The 19,491-nt window shown below is 38.3% G+C and overlaps 1 protein-coding gene and 1 long non-coding RNA gene across 18 annotated transcripts in view; both read right to left on the reverse strand.

Moving 5' to 3' along the window:
* The window catches only part of LOC119476736, a 115,103-nt gene extending 105,602 nt beyond the window's left edge, over window positions 1-9,501 (reverse strand). The window contains exon 1 of the long non-coding RNA XR_005204096.1: window positions 8,844-9,501. This is a non-coding gene — a long non-coding RNA (uncharacterized LOC119476736). The remainder of the gene's footprint in view (window positions 1-8,843) is intronic.
* A 2,869-nt stretch (window positions 9,502-12,370) lies between these two features.
* The window catches only part of ptprk (protein tyrosine phosphatase receptor type K), a 128,939-nt gene continuing 121,818 nt past the window's right edge, over window positions 12,371-19,491 (reverse strand). For all 17 annotated transcript variants that reach the window (XM_037750180.1, XM_037750178.1, XM_037750179.1 and 14 more), the window contains 6 exons: window positions 18,287-18,460; window positions 16,768-16,899; window positions 15,589-15,714; window positions 15,336-15,499; window positions 14,115-14,250; window positions 12,371-13,859 (listed from right to left, as the gene is read on the reverse strand). In XM_037750180.1, the coding sequence (XP_037606108.1) occupies window positions 13,806-13,859; window positions 14,115-14,250; window positions 15,336-15,499; window positions 15,589-15,714; window positions 16,768-16,899; window positions 18,287-18,460 (786 nt within the window). In that variant the 3' untranslated portion in view covers window positions 12,371-13,805. The remainder of the gene's footprint in view (window positions 13,860-14,114; window positions 14,251-15,335; window positions 15,500-15,588; window positions 15,715-16,767; window positions 16,900-18,286; window positions 18,461-19,491) is intronic.

The following is a 19,491-nucleotide window of genomic DNA, read 5'->3' on the forward strand; positions in this document are numbered from 1 at the left end:
CTCATTTGCCGATCTAACCACAGTTAATTAAAACAAATGTTGACATAGGGCCACTAGAATTATGCTGCAGTTTCCCATTTTATTGTGATTAGAATAGCACTCAGTCGGGGAGGGCAGTTCTGTAAATATGTGTGTGAGGCAGTGAGTCATACTTGTCGTTGGGATTATGATGGGGTTTATTTTTGCTTGCATTTGTCTGACCAATAGCTTTTACTTTGTGACACGTGTGCTAAAGTCAGTGCTAAATCTGAAACCCTTACCTTACCGGACGGCCTTAACCACATGAATGTAGAGCCCCTAACGATGCAAAAAAACAACAACAAGAAAAACTACTTCCCAGGAGACGAGCAGCTGCTGAAAATCCAACTCAATTGGACAAACTTTTACTTTTTGTTTGATTTTATTTAACCCAATTCAGTTTTTCTAATTCATTTGATTGGTTTTAAGATTATAGGGCACAAAAAAATAATAGTGACAACATGCCAGGTCACCAAGGGCAATACATCATTTCACAATGATTTCAGGTTTTTCACAGGAAGTACGGAGGTGTAATCTCTCAGAAAATATTTTCTTGTTTCAATGCATGTAAAAAAAATAGACTCCTAGTAGGATTAATTCATTCATTTCCAAGAAATAATACAATAAGTTGATTAAAAAATATTAAACAGTTAAAATACCGATAAAAGAATTGACTTTTCCTGATACGTTTAGATTTATATGCACCAATAAATATATTTACAAGACTGGATGTCTTGTTGTTCCAGCTTCCACATTTTTCTAACCAAATTCTAGTCAAATAGTTTAGTTTATTTACATGTCTTTACTGTATATATACTGTGCCCATGTATACACTAAAGGACTAGTAATTGAAGGGAAGAAGACTTTGCTTGAAAAATCAAGTGAATTATATAATTACAGAAACTGTTATGATGGCAAGGGCTTACTTTAAAGTTCAATGAATTCTCTAATTTACTTAGTATCTTCTTCCATTACGGGGCTTTATCTCCAGCATTAACACACCATTTATATTCAGGGGAAAAGGATCCAACTGATCGTGGCTGATTCCATTTAATTACCCTCTTTAGACAGGAAACTAAATTATTTGAAGTCATCTCGGCGTATTAAGCCTTTTCCTCTCCAAATTCAATCTGAAGAACAGGCCCGGCAATTCATCTTCTACGAATCGCAGTGCTTAAATATGTTCTGTTTCAGTACTTCAGTCTATTTCTGTCCTTTCAGAAATTTGTTAAGAGGATGCACACTTTTTCCTTTTACAATTTGGTGCATAGTGGCACCAAAATTGGACACTTTATAGTGTGTTAAGTTTCTTTTCTTTACTAATTTATAATCTATTCTCCAGCAGATCTTTCACAGGAAGTAACACATCCTGTGCTTTTTCTCTTGGCCTGCTTGGTCACACTTTTAGGGGAGAAATCTTCTCACCAAACCTCTAACCAGGAGGGAGTTTATTACTTAATTATTTATTAATAAATAATGTCTATTGTGTGCAATTTTAAAAGGGGATACTATTTATTTATGTGGAACGCTGAGAGAAGACAGATTTTTATATATAAGTAAATCTAATCCAGCTAAACATGGTTAAGAGGAGTAATTCATGGCTGGCTTTATTAAACACTGATATACAGTAAAGTGGAAGCACTGTGATAGTCTATTAAACTCAACAGATTTTGGACAAGAACACACCTCGTGCTATCTTCCATCTCCCTTGTAAGTCTATAAATATCAGCATCTTCACTCATTTTTTGGATATAGATGGAGAATAATGTTTAAAATATTAAAGTCCTCATTTATTCCACCGGTTCCTCCCTGAGTCTAAGACTAATAACAGCTTCTCTGATTTCTGACAACAGTTGATGGGCTACTTTAACAATCCAACTGCTCTTCCACCTGACTGAAAGTCATGCAAATCAAGTCTACTTCCCACAGACTGCATACTGTGATTCCATCATGTGTAGTACTTGATGATCTGGTACTCGTTATCATCAATACAGGCTTTCCTTTAAAAGAAAAAAAAAAACTTTTCAAACAGAGCTTTTTGTAGTTTCAAGGTTTTGTGTTGCGGGTAGCTTGAAGTATAATCTATAAAGTGTTGGTAGTTGGTAATGAGGTTGGTTTAGCACATCAACAATGACCTTTCCTGCTTGGTCAACTTGTCTTAAAGCCTGGCTGAAACCAAGTGGTAGGGCGTAAAAAGGGCACGGCAGAGTGACAAGGATTAGCAGGAACCTCACCGTCACTGGCTAGAATGAAAAAAAATGATGTCACTTTGGCTGTTTTTGCACCAATCACCTGTCAGTAAGACTGATATCAGACACTAAGATGTCCTCACAAGTCACAGGGACACCAGCTGCTGCGAGTGCGAGTGTACACTATTACAGTATGTGTGACGTGAAATACACACAGTGACGTGTTTTTGTGGTATCAAGCAGGGCTATTCTATAATCATAGTATCATTTTGATGTCGTTGTTGTATACTCTTAGCATGGCATCTCTGACAAAACGCTAGACATTTTTTCTTTTTGCGTCTGTGTCACATGTTTTCACCCACCGTGCTATGAGGGGCTTAGGAGTTTGGCGATTATGTACATGACAAATCCTCAGGTGCCTTACAGTTTGATTCTCATAGGACTCTGTGAGTGAATGTTTTTGGGTTGAGATTATGTGAAAGGATTTCAACACCTCTTAGAGTGCAGGTTTGTCCGTGACACCGTTACAAAGGGCTGGAAACTGGGCTGGGTCGGGCTGCAGAAAATTTACATTTATATTTGACTTATCACAATGTCCTACTGTAATAAACAACAGCACAATACAGACTAGAGGATTTCAAAGGAGGATTTGATAACTTATTTTTATTTTTTTAAATATTTGGTTCAGATCACGTAGATGTTCTGCTACGATTCACTATCATGCAGTTAGATTTTTAAAATTGGATTAATGTGTTATTATGACAAAGGATACAGCTCCATTAAAGGTACAGTGTGTAGGATTTGGTGGCATCTAGTGGTGTGGTTGCAGATTACAACCATTTGAGAATCCCTTCGCTCCCTCCTCCCTTTCTAAGAGTGCCGTAACATGAGCCGCCGAGTGCAAAACCGTGGTAACGCCGTACCAGGGTTTTACACTGTGCAGCTAACGTTACCGCAGTTTCTCAAAAAGCTCTCGCTAGAGCCAGTGTTTGGTTTGTCCGTTCTGGGCTACTGTAGAAACATGGCGGAACAATATGGCGGACTCCATGAAGAGAACCCGCTCCCTATAGAGTGCTCCAGGGATGACGTATTTTTGTAGGCCAACCAGGAAGTTAGCATCGCCCCGAGTTCCCTCAACAAAAAGCCAATGGGATTTTTCCATTGGGTTTGGGGATTATTTCAGAAAATAAGCTCTGTGGCAAACAAATGTTTATGAAATTTACACGTTTTGTTCAGCAAGATAATCTCCACAAATGAACACCACTTTTATGGTTTTTGAAGCGGGAATGCAATCGGCAGAAGTAAAAAGCTAACGTTAGGCTGTAAACGAACTACACCACGGTCACATGAGCGTGAGTATACACAACGAGGCTGTAAAGGCGGACGAGTCGGAGTGACAACGTTTAGTAGTCTCATTTAGCCACTTATTAGCAACCGCCTTTTTTAAGACACATAAAGGCTTCAAAATTCACAAGTGTGATATTTACTGATGTATTTTATGTCGTAGAACGTTAAAATCTCTTCAGTTTGTGATAACCATAGACCTTATTTCAGGCATCTAACTAAAAACCCATTCAAAAAACCCACTGACTTAGAGACGAGGGAACCGGAAGTGCTAAAATAATAACTCTGGTTTCAGGACTTATTCCTGTAGCACTCTATGTAGATATGAAGGGCTCATTCTAAGTTAACGAAAACACAACGATTCTTAGTTTCAGGTTATTATACACTAATGAAAACATAGTTATTAATATTATATTTCATTTCTGCTAATAGATCCCATGAAATGCTACACACTGGCCCTTTAAAAACAAAGTGAATTGTAGAATATCTGGGAGCGGATATGACGGCGTAAACGCAACATCTCAGAGTGCACGTCACATCCATTTTAGCAAATCATTTCTTTAAATGATCTATTTTTCCTCCTAGCTGTGATATTGTAATCTTGTTTTTTTGCCTTTCTGGCATGTACATCTACAGAATCTGGAGACTGACGAAACTTGACCAGCCAAAAAGTGCAATAGTGTTTTCATACAATGACGGGCGGGCGATCACCTTACAGCTATTTACCTCACGGTTAAGTGTTTTTAGCAAACATGGTATATTAGTAGGAGGAGTAGTTGTAATCTCCACAGGAACACTTTGTCATGCCTGTGTACTATGCAGCGGTACTTCTGTGGGGCGGCAGAGCTTGCAGGCCCCCGGTGCAGATCACCTTTCATTTTACAGAGCACTGAAAGCAACGCCGTCTATCGTGCTTTTACACTACAGGAGCAAAAAACGTGTGCTGTCATTGTCATCCAGTACTCAACTCCTATACATACATGATCACTTTATGCTGATGTAGTGTAAAGAAATATCAGCTAACTTTCAGTAATACTCTACACTGCTTTATGCTTTGTACAAAACAGTTCACAGCACCATATTTTAGGCTAACATCATTTAGTAGTTGTCCTGAAGATAGACCTCAGAGAAGTCTGCATCGGTGCTGAATCAACCAACTTCTCTCCTTGTACTTTTCCTAAATTTGCTTTTATTTTGTTTATTTATTCTGACAATCAGCACACACCAAAAGCATCAAATGCACACACATAACAACAGCAGTGTCATATTATACCCTCAAGATAAAAGTTCCCCTTATACGCATCTTGAGGATGTCTTTACAGACTCCATTAGATTTTCATTGAAAGCTTTTCTCCTTGTTTCTGATACAGTTGCACTGCAAAGATGTCTTTCTATTGCTTGCTCTCTCTTCTCATAAATCATGTGACTTTTAGATCAGAGTTTTGCCTGTTGTCAGAAGCCAGACAGCAGTCAAGTGAGTAATTATGGACCATTATTTTGATGTCATGCTTGCATTATTAATACTGGGCTGTATGAGAGTGTATCTGCTCCTCAAGCAATAAGCCTAATTGAGATATTTAGTTTGGCTTTTCATCCTGATCTTTAGACTCCTGATAAACCTAAACACGAGGGCTGTTACAGTACTGTTTAAGTGGTTGTCGCTGCTTAAAGAAACTGTTTAACGTTTTAGTAAATACGTGCATTTGTGGTCTTAGCAAGAGGTAGATAAGTAGATCGATACCACTCTCATATCTTTCCGCTAAATATGAAGCTACAACCAAAAGCAAGCTAGCTTAGCTTGGCATAAAGACAGAAAACGTGGAAACAGCTAGTCTGGGTCTGTCCAGAGGTAACAAAATCCACCAAAAAACACCCCAGTCATTACCAGGTTAGATATGTTTGTTTAATCTTTACAAAAAACAAAGTGTAAAAACGACAAGTTGTGTTTTTTACAGGGGTTATATACTGGTCTATTTCTTAAGTAGACACAGTGACTAGCTAGTCCACTATATAATGAAACAGACCAGCAAATAAAACATGAATTGTCATTTTTACACATTTATTTTTGTATGGAATAAACAAACAAGAAATAAAGTGTCAATTAGGGCCATTTAGAGATGCTGGTAGGCAGATTTTGTGACTAGGCTAGCTGTTTCCCCCTGTTTCCAGTTTTTTTGCTAAGCTAAACTAATGTCTCCTGGCTGTAGCTTCATATTTATCATACAGACATGAAAGTGGTATCCATATTTTCATCTCTCCAAGAAAGCAAATAAGCGTATTTCCCAAAATGTCAAATTATTCCTATAAACAGGTGAATGTTTTGCATAAATGAGAACTTTTTAAGGCAATGTAGAGTTAACATTTTCTCAAGATGTACGTAGTTGATTTCTGTAAGTCCTCTTATGTTATTTAGGTTGATTTTATGATTTATTGTTGTTATTTTTACTTGTGACCTCAGTGTCTACATTTCCTCTGAAGGACAGTTATACTGTTTTACAACACTGCTCGTCGCTGCACCAATTCTTGGTCACACGATCACAACCAGAATCTACAGGCATAATCTACATGTGCATATTTTTTTGAATTGTGTGCTACTGTATAACTGGGAGGAGACATGTTTCTATATCTGTGCTGTTTTATTTTATGTTTTAATGTTTTATGAGGGGAGAGAGAAGTCACAGTTTTGTTTGCCTTTGGTGGAGAAATGTCTTGTGTCGTGGCTGTGGGTAGAAAATACAGAAGGCCTCTTATGGGTTTTGCAATGTGACATGAGAAAAATTTGATAGCATAAAAGGTTTGTGGTTAGCTTAAAACTATTTTGAATTGTTAGATATATCAATAATGAGGATAAATATAATGCCAAATATTCAGTATTTGTACAGAAATATACATATATAAATATATAATATATGCCTAATTTAAATGGAACTATTTTCCGCTCTTGACCATGTTTTTGTTGTTTAACGTTCCTTTGTCAACATTATTTTATAAGATCTTCAGATAGCATGCAGGATAGTGAAAATGAATGTATTATTTAGTGTTTCATTGCTGTTCAGTATTACAGCATTCTACAGATCAGTTTGTGTTTGTAAGATTAATTTAAGCTGAATATTTTCATTTCTAGATTTGTTTACCTATAAAATGAATTGTAAACTCTCTTTTTTTAAAAATTCAAGGTTTTGAAATGGTTTCAACAATTTATATCATTTTATTATTTTCCTGCTTTATCAACGTGGCTCAGTATATTTTGCCTCTTCTAAGTACTGCTATCAACCATCTGTTGTAAATAATTATGCAAATTAAACTTTTTGAAGAAAACAGCATGGTCGTGTTAGAGCTCTTTTTTCCTCTGTAAGTACTGGGAGTTTGGAAAGGGTTCAGTGACGCAGCTGTGCCACAAAGTAGACAAGTCATGTGGGATTTTAGCTCAAAGGCAGGGCTATTTATGGGGAATTACTAAAACCCAATAAAGTGTTATCCATCCTCTGGAGTAACTCTCTGCGGGTCTATATAATAATAAATGGAAAGACGCTTGCTGGGGGGCAATCCACATGAAGTGTCTTACAACAATATTGGCTCTCAGTTACAACTGTGATGATTTAAATACATTAAGTGATCTAATTAGTTGATGATAGAGCAGTTAACTACTGCACATGATGTCCCTCTGGTCTGCTTGGTGTTCCTGCAAAGTTTTAGGATCCCGATATTGTGCATGCTGGCTTACTGGGATACTCACTGTGCATTCGAATAACCATACTATTTAGTATGACAGAAAAAGATTAAATACCAGGATGTCCTACTACATACGGTCACATTTTGCAGCATGCTTTTCTGGCTAATCTGACCCACAGTCCTCTGCGCAGTGGATATATGAGCAAGAGGGTCAAAGTTCAACACACAATGTTACGAAGAAGCAGTTGGCAACCTCCGGTTGGAGAAGTGAAGCCAATGCTGAAGTGCCTTAAACTTGCATTCTTTCTAATAGCCAGCAGGGGTCGACTCCTCTGGTTGTATAGAAGTCTATGAGAAAATGACCCTACTTCTCACTTGATTTATTACCTCAGTTAACATTGTAAACATGAGTTTATGGTCTCAATCGCTAGTTTCAAGTCTTCTTCAATACAGCACGATGTTCATTTAGTAAATTATGGTCCCATTTAGAGTCAAATAAACCATAAAGCAGGGGATGCTTTAGGACGTGGCTGCCTTGTGATTGACAGGTCGCTACCACAGCGTTGTCTGTGTTTTCGTCTTACAACTTTAACCCTTTCACGGTGAGTTTTCAATTCATGAAAGTTAATTGTAACATTTTTGGCAAAATGGCAGTCCAAAAACCAGTGGGTGACGTCACAGTGACTACGTTGACTTCTTATATACAGTCTATATGTAGAAATAGTGTTTCCCAATTGTATGTACGTATACTGCAGGAAACAGCACGTACTCTGTAAGGGCAGCTGCAGTATGTACTAAAAATAAAATTAAAAAAATATGTGATTTGGATTATTTGTACCCTTAATTTCATTAGTAACACCTGTGCTTTTCCTACTGACTAAGCTCCTCCCCCGTGGTTACTGTTGCTAGGCCTGTCAAGTTTTGGCACCCGCCATGTCAATATGGCCTTTTCAATGATATCAGTGAGAGATATTCAAAAGAGATATTCAAAACGCTCAATATACGGAGAAATACACACAGCCCGTATTCAGAAATTGTGCGTTTGAAACAAGCTGTTAGGATTCTGTCCATTTGTGATGTCACAAATATACAATATTTAGACCATTAGACGGTTTTAAACGTAAACATTCTAAATGTGCCACAGTTTATTTCCTGTTGCAGTGTATGTAAATAACATCAGCTTACAGGAATTAAAAATGGACCCAAACTGTTGCCTAGCAACGCAATTCCGTTGCAATTCTGTTGCAATTCCATTGAAATGTACTAAAACGGAGCTTTTCAGACAGAGGGTAAATAAAGGTATATTTAGACAGACAGTATGAGGAAAATAAAGGTTTTTTTTTAACATTACAGTATGTAAACATGTTCTAGTAGAAACACAAAATACAACTATGAACCTGAAAATGAGCACGATATGGGGCCTTTAAGGTAAGTTAATGTTCAGTTATGACTCCCTCTTGCTATCATTATCTAATATAAAACTAAATTATTCCACTTTTCTATTTGTTAAAAAGCACGTCAGGATATTGCATTATAGACTGAATCTCACAATAGTTAGCTAATATTCAACTGTCTGTGTTTGCTAACATGCTAAACTAGCTAACGTTGTTAGCATCTTACCTTGGAGCACACCAAAGGAGTTTTTGTTGATCTTTGATGGATTCAGCTGTAAGTAACGTCTTCCACACTGTTTAATCCATATTCAACATCGCTCCTCTTGTGTTTTTGTCTTCAGAAAAGCGAAAATACTATGACACTCTCTAAACTTTGATGATATCTGTTGTGGACTTGCTGGTTCCTTTCACAAGGCTGACCTTGACCTGCGTTGCCTAGTTACAGTTGCTAACGTATGATTGGACAGTGGCCGTTCTGGGGGCGAGGCATAGCAACGGGCCAATCAGTGGGCGAGACCAAATAGTATATCTAGAAGCAAAGAGCTGAAACTCTGGTGTTTATTTGTTTATTTGTTTATTTGTGGATATGAGGTATGAGGAAAAGGAAGAAAAATAAAAAGAAAAAAATAAATAAAAAGAAAAGAAAAAATATATGTATATGTATATATATAGAAAAGGGCAAAAGCCCTGAGCTATCAACACCAGGCTCACGAATTTACGTTACGATACGAACTCTGGTGTTAATAGCTCAGGGCTTTTGCCCTTTTCTATCCATAGGCAATCATTGGAGGGAGGAGAGAGGAGATGGAGGAGGAGGAGACCAGTTGGTGCTGAGGCAGCAAGGCCCATGCCGGGCCAGTTGAGGAGGTTTTGGTTTATTTGGGGGGTTTTTTTCTATTTTTTTTTTTCTTGTAAAAAAATAAAATAAAATGAAATATGGATAAAACAAAATGGAGAGAAAAACAACAAAAAAAACCTGGATAAAATAAATAAATTAATGAAAAATAAATTTTAACCCTAACCCTAACCCACCCTAACCCTAACCCTAACCCTAACCCCTAACCCTAACCCTAACCCTAATTTTTTTTTTTTTTTTTAAAAAGCCAACATAACTGGGCAAGATCAATATCATGTGACTATGTACAGTGTGGGCTGCTTGAGTGGGGTGAGGGTGGCTGGCTGTCAGTCAAGGTGCAAATCAAATTAAGGCAAGATTAAAAAGAATATGATAAAATAAAGTAAAATAAATATAAATAGGTAAATAGATAGAAGTAAAAGAATGGTGGATAAAAGGATGGTGTTTAATAAGGTGATGGATAAAAAGATGATGTTTTGAAAGAGGATGATGGATAAAAGAGATGATGTGGTCGTATGTAGTGTGTGGACTGTAACTGGAGTCAAATGTAATCATGGGTTAATATTGGTGGTGGTGGTGGTGGTGGGGGGTTACAGGTGTGTAGGAGCATTGAATATCATCAGGTTTTCAATTCTTTTAATTGTACAGACAACACGCCACACACACAGGTTTTAATTAAAGAAGTGGTCTTTATTACAGCAAAGAAGCCAAACATTACAGACAAGAATAATTATGAACCATGAATATCAATTCTATACTCAGACTGGCCTCTCATCCAGACACCTGCTTCATTCACTACTCTTCAGGGCCATTACTTCAGATTTATTAAGGAGGATTTATGGGCATCTTAACTGGATTTGCTCCTTAGTTTTTCCCTCAAGTGTGTAGTTAAGAAGGTCGTCAGTCTTTTCTCTCTCTGCATGCTATATAGAGATGGCCATCAGTTTCGGTAAACTGACTATATTAATGTATATGGCCTCTGAATTTTTCTCTCCCTTCTTTTTGGTCAGACCAGAAATCTGCGGAAATAAACTAAAAAATTGATGCTCCACCAGCAGAATAAACTTCTGTATTCAGTGGATATTATAATGCTTTTTAAACAATATCTTTCAACATTTGAAGTTGCGTCCTACAGGAGTACAATCTCTGACTTTTTTTTTTATCTACAACAGAACTCATGTTCTGACATTGCATCCATCATCTAGAGCCTTTTAGAGTACTCATGATAGCCTATTTACAATAACATCCTTAACAGTAGACCCGGGGCTACTCTCGTTCCAACCAAGTGGAACCTCTTGACATTTTTATTTACAATATTTTTTTTTTTCAGAAACACATCTGGTATTCGGTGAAGCCTCACAAAGAGTTCATTCGGATTAATAAAACACATTGAATCATGGTCCAGGAGGTGTTCAAGACATTGATCGTCCATGAGAACGAAGCCCTGGTTCGCCATCTGTTCAAATGCTTGTTATCAACAAGGAAATTCAAATGATTAGGCACAATAAATGTTCTTGTTTCACAGTCCTGCATGTGTCACTCACTAAGCCTGTTGTGTGTGTTCAGGGATTAATGGTGAGCAGGATGTGAGGATGAAGATAAACAGCTCATCCCTACTGAGACGTTAAAGAGGAGCTTATTATCCAAAAAATACTCCGTGCATAGAAATGCACCGATGTTCTACTGACCACAAACAGAGCGATGGGCTTTTACACAAATAAACCACGGTAACATCACAGAGAGTTTCATTAAGTGAAAACAAGACAATACTACTGAGTTCCACCTAAATACTGAAAAACTACGTCTAATGCTTTTAATATACAGCGTCGATCAGGGGTTCTTAAACTGTTCTTCATGGACCCAAAGTGAGCAGACGCAGCCTCTAACCTCAGGACCCTTTATGGGCTCTATAAGTCACACTAATACTCTCAACGGGCCTCATGCAAGAACCATTCGTACGAAAAGATTTGTTCTTAAGTGACTTCTTAAGTGAAGTTAACGTGATAGCGCAAATTCGTTTTAATGCCACTAATTTCTTTAACGCATTAACGCAATCGATCTTCCGCAGGTTGTAGCGGGCTCAGTTTTAAAGCTAGATACTGGCATCATATGAAACTACAAAAACCTAATAAATCCATTGGTACCAATCATGTCATACTAGTTTGTCAAGAAGGAGGCTAAATAACTCTCCAAACTTAGGCTGAGGGTTTCTGGACAATATTTGTCATTGTTTTGTGTTGTTAATTGATTTCCAATAATAAATATATACATACATTTGCATAAAGCAGCATATTTGCCCACTCCCATGTTGATAAGAGTATTAAATACTTGATAAATCTCCCTTTAAGGTACATTTTGAACCGATAAAAAAATATTTGACTCTGCAATTTGAATTATAATTTAATTCTAAATGTATTCATATAGCCTAACGATATCCTTCATTTAAGTTGACCATTGATGCTATTGTATAACACCACAAAACGACTTAAATAACGCACTAACTGAAGGTTAATTTGTCTCTGTATATACAGTAATAACGTCGTCAGGAAGTGTAACCAGGGGCTGACTTATATGGTGTCATTGGGGCGTTAATAATTATGCTAGTTTACAATTCTCATGAACGTGTGCTCACTTACGTACAGGTGGCATTCACCATGTTTACGCAGGTCATTTACACGGTCATCTGAAGTTAAAAGCGTTTGCTGAATGTGACGTGGCACACTCGTAAGAAATAAAGAGAAAGTTAAGACAAGGATACAAAAATGTTGTTGCATGAGGCCCACTACTCCAGAGGAGACTCGCAGCTCGTTTTGAGCCACAGTTTAAGAAACGCTGGTGGTAAACATGGAATGAAGAATGATTGTTCTTACAAGCAATGCAAGTAAACAAACAATAAATACAAACAATGTGCTTTATCCATATAGACATATTTACACAAAGTCTTTGGCTTATGAATAAACATCAGCTACAAAATAATAATAAAAAGTGTCGTTGGCCACCAGTGCACGAAACAAACGAGGCCTGGGGTCAGTTCACTTCCAATTCCATTCAAACCAGAAATGGAAAAACTGTGATTCACCGGTTCATGATTGAGCGTTTATTTCTCAGTCTTTTCTACTACGAGTACCCAAAATCTGTTCATGTTATAGAGTTTTGAAATAAAAAAAACATCCCATTTGTGTGTTGGCTGAATTGAAAGTGCATTGGGCCCAGCCCTGAAACAAACATGATTATGCTAATGTCACATGGTTGAATAAAAAATCTTAAGTAATCCAATTTTCTTCTATCCAGTAGATCAATAAAAGACAAATCAACTCAAATCAAAACATAAACAACGATACATATCACACTTTTTTTGAACGTTAGCAAAAATCCTACACGTAACATTATTCAAGTTGCCACTTCATGATATCGTAAAAAAAAAAAAAATTAAAAAAGAAATGCCTAATATGCCCCGTGTAAACTTCCTGTTTTTGTTTCATTGTCAGTCTAAGACGCTACTTCATCTAATTAGCAAACATTGACATTTAAGGGTATTTTCTATGTCTTGTATATTCTGTTATCTGACTGTATGTAACCAATGAAGAATGGGCTCAAAGTGGATATGAAGTACTACATAATAGTAATATACATAATGATGTTCTGACTCGGTAAAGTAACGTGAAGATGCTGCTGATGTATGGAGTAGAAAACAGAAGCATTCACAGAGTTTGGCCAGGCTGTAACTTGAAGTTTCTTGTTCTTATACAAACGCAAATACTCAAACATCACCGTTGATGAGACGCCCAACACTGTTAAGTTACTCAGAAATTAGCATGATGAGAGCAGGAATGTGGGGCCACTGAAAACTTGCAGTTATTCAAAAGCTGTGGTTGCAGCTTGCGAGAGTAGTGGGGGAGGGTAAAGGGAGACATCTACAGGGCACATTGAGTACTGCAGCTGAAACAGCATGAGGCATCAAGTCCATGGGAGAGGGAGGATAAACATTTAAAATGGGGCCCAAAACATACAGGGGCCCGCTGGCACTCAAAAAGCTGTACAATAAGCATGAAGGAGTAAAAGGAGAAACATGTCGCCTCTTTCTCTGTTTGCACTCCCAGCAGCTCCTTCTGGTCAAAGTCTCAACGTTTCCCTTTGTTTGGATACTTTACAACACTGGAAGAGGAGCCGATGTCGCTTGCGCCATTTTGTAGGGACGCAAAATGGGTGCTACAGAACGGCAGAGGGGAGTCGGGACCAAAGCGAAAGCAAAGGATCAAACACGCGGGGAGTGAAAAGATGTTCTTCACCTCCTCTTACTCCTCCTCCTCCTCCTCCTCTTCTCTCCTTTGTTTAGGAGGACTCGATGAACTCCAGCGACAGGTCGTAGCAGAACCGGTACTGTTCCTGTAGACAAACACAGACAGACACACTGAAGTTAACATCTGGGGGGTCACATGTTCATATTTTGGGTCGATCTCTGATAAAGTCTGATATGTTGTATTCAGGGACGTCACAAGAACCGAAACTTTCGGTACTAAGTCGATGCCAAAATTTTGAAAAAGTGACGGTACTTGTATTTGTATAAAACAAACCAAACATTTAGGTTCTCTCTTCTCTCCCTCTGTTACTCTCTTTGCCTCTCCTTTATCTCTAACTCACCGGAGTATCCACCATGTTGGGTTTGCTGTTCCTCAAGGTCTTAACGGCGTGGAAGACATCAACCACACTCTGTCTCTTGGCCATCTCACACACAATGCTGCTGGCACAGAAAACGCCACTACGCCCACCTCCGTTTCTGTAAACACACAGACAATAATACACAGTTAGGTGACAAAATGCACAATTTAATAATACAGTTGTAGTTTTACCACCTCTCACTGTGTTCATGGCTCACAGAGAACAACTCATCCTGCTCGTCAGTAAAGTTTTGTGCATCATCAGACAAGAATACATTCTGTTGAAAGAGAAGCGTCACTCTCTCACTCTCACTCTCTGACTGAGTTTCATGAGTCATTAGCACTTCCTATAATAATCACCAAATGGTGCCAAGATAACTGGTACTAACCAGTCCTTATTGGACCACTGCTAGATGCGGTCTTAACAAACACGTTAACATTCATTTGATTCTTTTCATCTTCACTTGAACAAAATGACTGATAATTCTTCCCTTTTTTCTCTGAGTAAACAGAATGCTCTTTTGTTCCTTACAGAGCAACTGATAAAGAAATACATTTATTGTTTGCATTATTTTATTATTAATATAATTTATTTATTTAGTATTTATTGATCTATTTGTTTATTTTATTATCTTTTAATATATATAATTTTTTTTTGAATTTCTTATAATTTATAATTAATTAATTTATATTTTTTATATATTTTTTTTCTTCTGATCCACTTAATTTGGATTATAATTATTTATTTATTTAGTTGTAAATTGCAAGCACAATAATTATGTCTGTGCATATGTGTGATAGAATGTGAAGGTAATAAATAAATGTTTTATTTGCATTATTTTGTTATTTATTTATTTGTTTATTTTATTATTGTTTAATATATATAAATATATTTATTTATTTATTCTGATCCACTTAATCTGGATTATTAGTATTCATTTATTTATTTAGTTGTTTATTTCCCCCGCGAGCACAACAGTTATGTCTGTGGATATGTGCAATAGAATGTGAAGGTATGTAAGCATGTACCGGTATGCTATATGTCCAGTGTTTGGTACGTTTTGCGTATGAATGTTTGCATAAAAGTGGAAAAAATTCAATAAAGATATTTGAAATATAATACAGAGCTACTGATTGATTTTCACAAACACACTCTTGCTAAACAATAAATAAAAGTGTATGAGTATGTTTGGTGTGAACTCACAGGCAGTGCACAATGGTCCTTCCCTCTCCCTCCTCTCCCTCACGCTGCCACTGGTCGACCTGCAGGATCAGTTTGAGGAAGGAGCGTTTGGAGGCGGGGACTTCTCGGTGTCCCGCCCAACCCAGGTACTGGAACTGACGGACCATCAGGTAGCCCTCCTGGGGCTGAGAGATCAAACAACACACACACATTTAGATGAACTGGGCTTGAAGAAAACCATATAAACGTAACAAGACAAAATAAATGTACTGACCCTGGTGAGATTGCAGACTCTGAAGAGTCTACTGATCACATCACAGTCCATGGAGCAGGACATACATTCCACCTGGACCGGACCGTAACGCAACATGCCCTCCTCCGGCCAGTACTGAGGACAACCCTGAGCACAAACAGTCACAGCATTTAGATACAGTAGAGGCAACAATGCACTTTAACAAAGACAGAGAGAGACAGCAATACATTCAATATTAAAAGCATTTTTCTTACTATTATTTTCCTATATGTTTTAGGGTTTATGCTTATTTGAGGCCTTGTGAGTAAAGGACAATTTTCTACCGTTGTCGACAGTACATTTCTCTTCATATATGCTGACTTTGGTGGCATTTTAAGCCAATATTACACTTTTAGTATAAATTTACTGTAGCTGCAAGACAGGATTATCTCCCTAAGGTTCTTCTCTGTTCACAGACTGGAGTTTAATTTGATTTTTTTATTTGATATAGCTGGCTACAGAAATCATTCCAGTGTGGTCTGCAAGAGTTTTCACTTCACAGCTTTATGCAAAGGTCGACCTGCAGCGAGCTGCCATGCAATGTCGGGCCACAGCGACCTGCAGCTGTTTGATTCTGCGGTGAAGTGCGGCTAAATTAAAAGCTGGGAAAAGTCTAACTTTTAGCGGTGGTTATGATACTAATGGTACGTGTCCACAGGGGCGTTTTTGGACGCTTTTGGACACCTCGCTTCCCAGCTTTGGACGTTTGATGGGCTGCCACTAGACACAAGACACCTGATTGGATGAATGCTTTCCCTCGTGAGCTGCTGCTCCAAGCTTTCAAACCGGAACCAACATGGCGGCTCGTTTGGAAACTTTTTTCTTTTATATTACGAAAATATTTCACCGAAATGTGAAAACATTTTAGGTGAGAAATAAGTCATGCAGTTGCTGAATCTGTCTTTATTTTAGATCAACACCGGTTAGTTTAAATGTTTCTCTGAAGTTTCCAGAGGCGGTGAGTCTCGCCGGACGCCCCTGATTTGCATAGAGTAGCCTAGACCTCAACTTTATGTAAATGAGGAGCGGCCAGCGTGAGGCCCCGTCTCTTGACTTGTGCCGCCACGCTACTAGAACGCATTGCACGGCTGCTCTCAATGAATGGGAAGCGTGGAAAGGACGGATCCTGTGTACCATAAGTTCAACAGAAAAGTGAATTACCTGAGCCAAGTCGATCTCATTCAGCATCACCAAACTGGTACATCCATAGTCGTAAACCAGACGCCAAAAGTCTTTGACAGTGTTGGGCAAAGGATGCTGGGTAACGATGAACGCAGCAGGCTGTCTGTAGCTCTGCAAGAGACACACAACAGAAATAAACGTCAGGTCTTTCATACACAAACTGTTTTTAAAATCCAGCAGCAAGTTTTGCTTTTCATACACATCCTTCACTTCTCCGTTCTGTTACAAAAATCTTTATTCTTATTACATCCTTCTTTCTCTCTCTTTCATACATACATACTGTACACACACATCAAAACACAAACAGCGGAGCAGAGCGGGACGATTTGTGGGACAACAAGCAACACAGGTGGTCACATGATCATGCAGTGGGCCTATCAAACGTGAGGGTGAGGAGCATGCGTTGCATATTCAAATACACTGTACGCACATTACATCTACATCCATAATAGGGTCAGTTTACTTCATGTTCAGTTAAAGTTCACATTAAAAAATTTCTCTAATTTGTCAGTCCCAAAACAAAATAGAAAATTGACCAAGTTTTTATTGACGTAATGAACTGACTGAACTTGAAGTGAACTGAGCCCAACTCATCCTGAATGAACAATGTGCAGCCAGATGTGTGACATGGGAGTGAATGATTTTGGTCAGGTGATGGGGGGAATGAGGGGGCAGGTTTAGGATTTTTTAGGGTGTAAATGGCTTTTTGCTAAACATGAACCTGGTGGCAGAACGACACTGAAGCCATGAAACAAATCCAGTATTGGAGATTTGAAGTAAAATCCCGTTACCTGGAACTCCTCTGAGAGCTTGGTTAGAGAAAGGCCAAAAGGTAAGTGACTTAACTTTAAATATAAACTTTCAAAAAGTTGGAAAGTTTTTACAGCAATTAACAGTATTTTTTTTGTGCTCCAACAGCTTTTGTTGGAGAAGCCAGGTTTCTTTCCACACCATGCATATATTACACTTTCGACCTTTATTATAAACTCACATACTGCACCCCCACCCCTTTACTATCTCTCCCTCTGTCTATTTCTATGAAAACAGACCTGCTGATCATGACCAGATATTGCCATCTTACCTTAAATTTCAACCTATTTAATGACTTTATTTTTCAAGTCATGGTACATGGGCAACATGTTGTCAACTGTTGCCAATGTAAACAACGTCCTGCAACAATGAGGCTGTTAAAGATCGGGCGGTGGCCAGAGAAGCTAGCGGTCTTTTCAGAACCTGGATTTGTCTCTAGCCTTCTGCTGCTAAAACCACAAACACAGCTTCACACAAACAGGGAGGGGAGTCTGTGTGTGTGTGTGTTGTCTGTATAATATGTGCATAAATATCTGAATGTACATGTGTTTCTCTTCATTTATGTACATCCTCTTAAAAGTGTGCATTATTTCCAGCAATTATGTGATTGCAGTTTGCTTCTCTTGCTCGATGTGTTGTGAAAATAACTCAACTGTATATTGTATGTTGTAGCGTGTTGTACACTTACATCCATCAGAGCAGCGTTGATGTAGTTGCTGCTCTCTCCGTCTATTGTAATGAGGAAGGGAAGGCATCGATCAGGAGGAAGGCCGTCCATAAAGCGGTTCTTATCTTGGTTTCTAGGCAACAACGCGATGCTGCAGTCTTCAGGCTGAGGCTGAGGAGTCACCGAGTTTAACGTCTGGACAAAGAGAGAGATGTACAACATATAAGTTAGTGCATAAAGGGAGTTTTAAGGTCTCTAGGAGAGAGAGAGGGGAAGAGAAGGTGGAAGAGTGGGCTGTACACAATGTTTCTGTAAGACTGAGTGTCCATATAGTGTTTTTCTATGGCAGAGAAGCGCTGGCAGGGCGCTGGGGAACGCAGTGCCTTTCTGAAAAGTTCAGAAGCTTTCAACTAGAAGCACTCGGAGCAAAAATGTCAGAGCATTCAGAAGAAAAAAAAACCGCTGGTGCACAGAAAAAACACTATATGGCCACTCAGGGGAGAAGCCATGGATGGAGAAAGGTGGGTGAGATCTGGAGGGGGTTATTCGTTTGGGTGTTGAGTTCAAATATCAACAATCTCTCTCCAGAATCGCTGACTCCACCTTTTAATGCGTATTCCGGTCATCACACCCGACCCCCTGTCAGCCGGTCCACAATATTGTTAATATTAAACAGGTCCACGGTACAAAAGAAGTTGGGGACCCCTGTATTAAAGGTACCCTGTGGAGTTTTTAACCACTAGTAACGTTGTGGGTCCCAATTTAGTTTGAATCTTGGGTTAGTGGGTGACTGATATACTGAACATCCCTTTTTGTTTTTCACGCTATTCCACTAATCGACAGTTGGTGTTGGTAGGTAATGCACCAAGAAATACAGAAATTCACCAGTAAAGCCAATTAAGAAGAAGACTGTAAGCAAGTAAACATTGCAGGATTTGAAATACCAAAAAAATTGTCTCTGCAAATGTTTCATGAGGAAGGAAATGTGTTCAAAACGCATCCTTGTGTATCCTTGTTATGTCTCTAGGATACACAATGATGTGTTTTGGTGAGTAACACTGAATGTAAACAAAAAACTTTATTGTAAATGTAAAAATTGCACATAATATATAGTTGTTTTGAGTTGTTTCTGAGTGTTGCTTCTGACTTGGAGCTAAAAGTATAAAGTTAGATTTTCGGGTTGAGAATTTGAGAAAGGCCGGGAGTGGATTCATTAGCTGATCATT

This window comes from Sebastes umbrosus, chromosome 18 (assembly GCF_015220745.1).
Source record: "Sebastes umbrosus isolate fSebUmb1 chromosome 18, fSebUmb1.pri, whole genome shotgun sequence".
Classification (NCBI taxonomy): Eukaryota; Metazoa; Chordata; class Actinopteri; order Perciformes; family Sebastidae; genus Sebastes; species Sebastes umbrosus.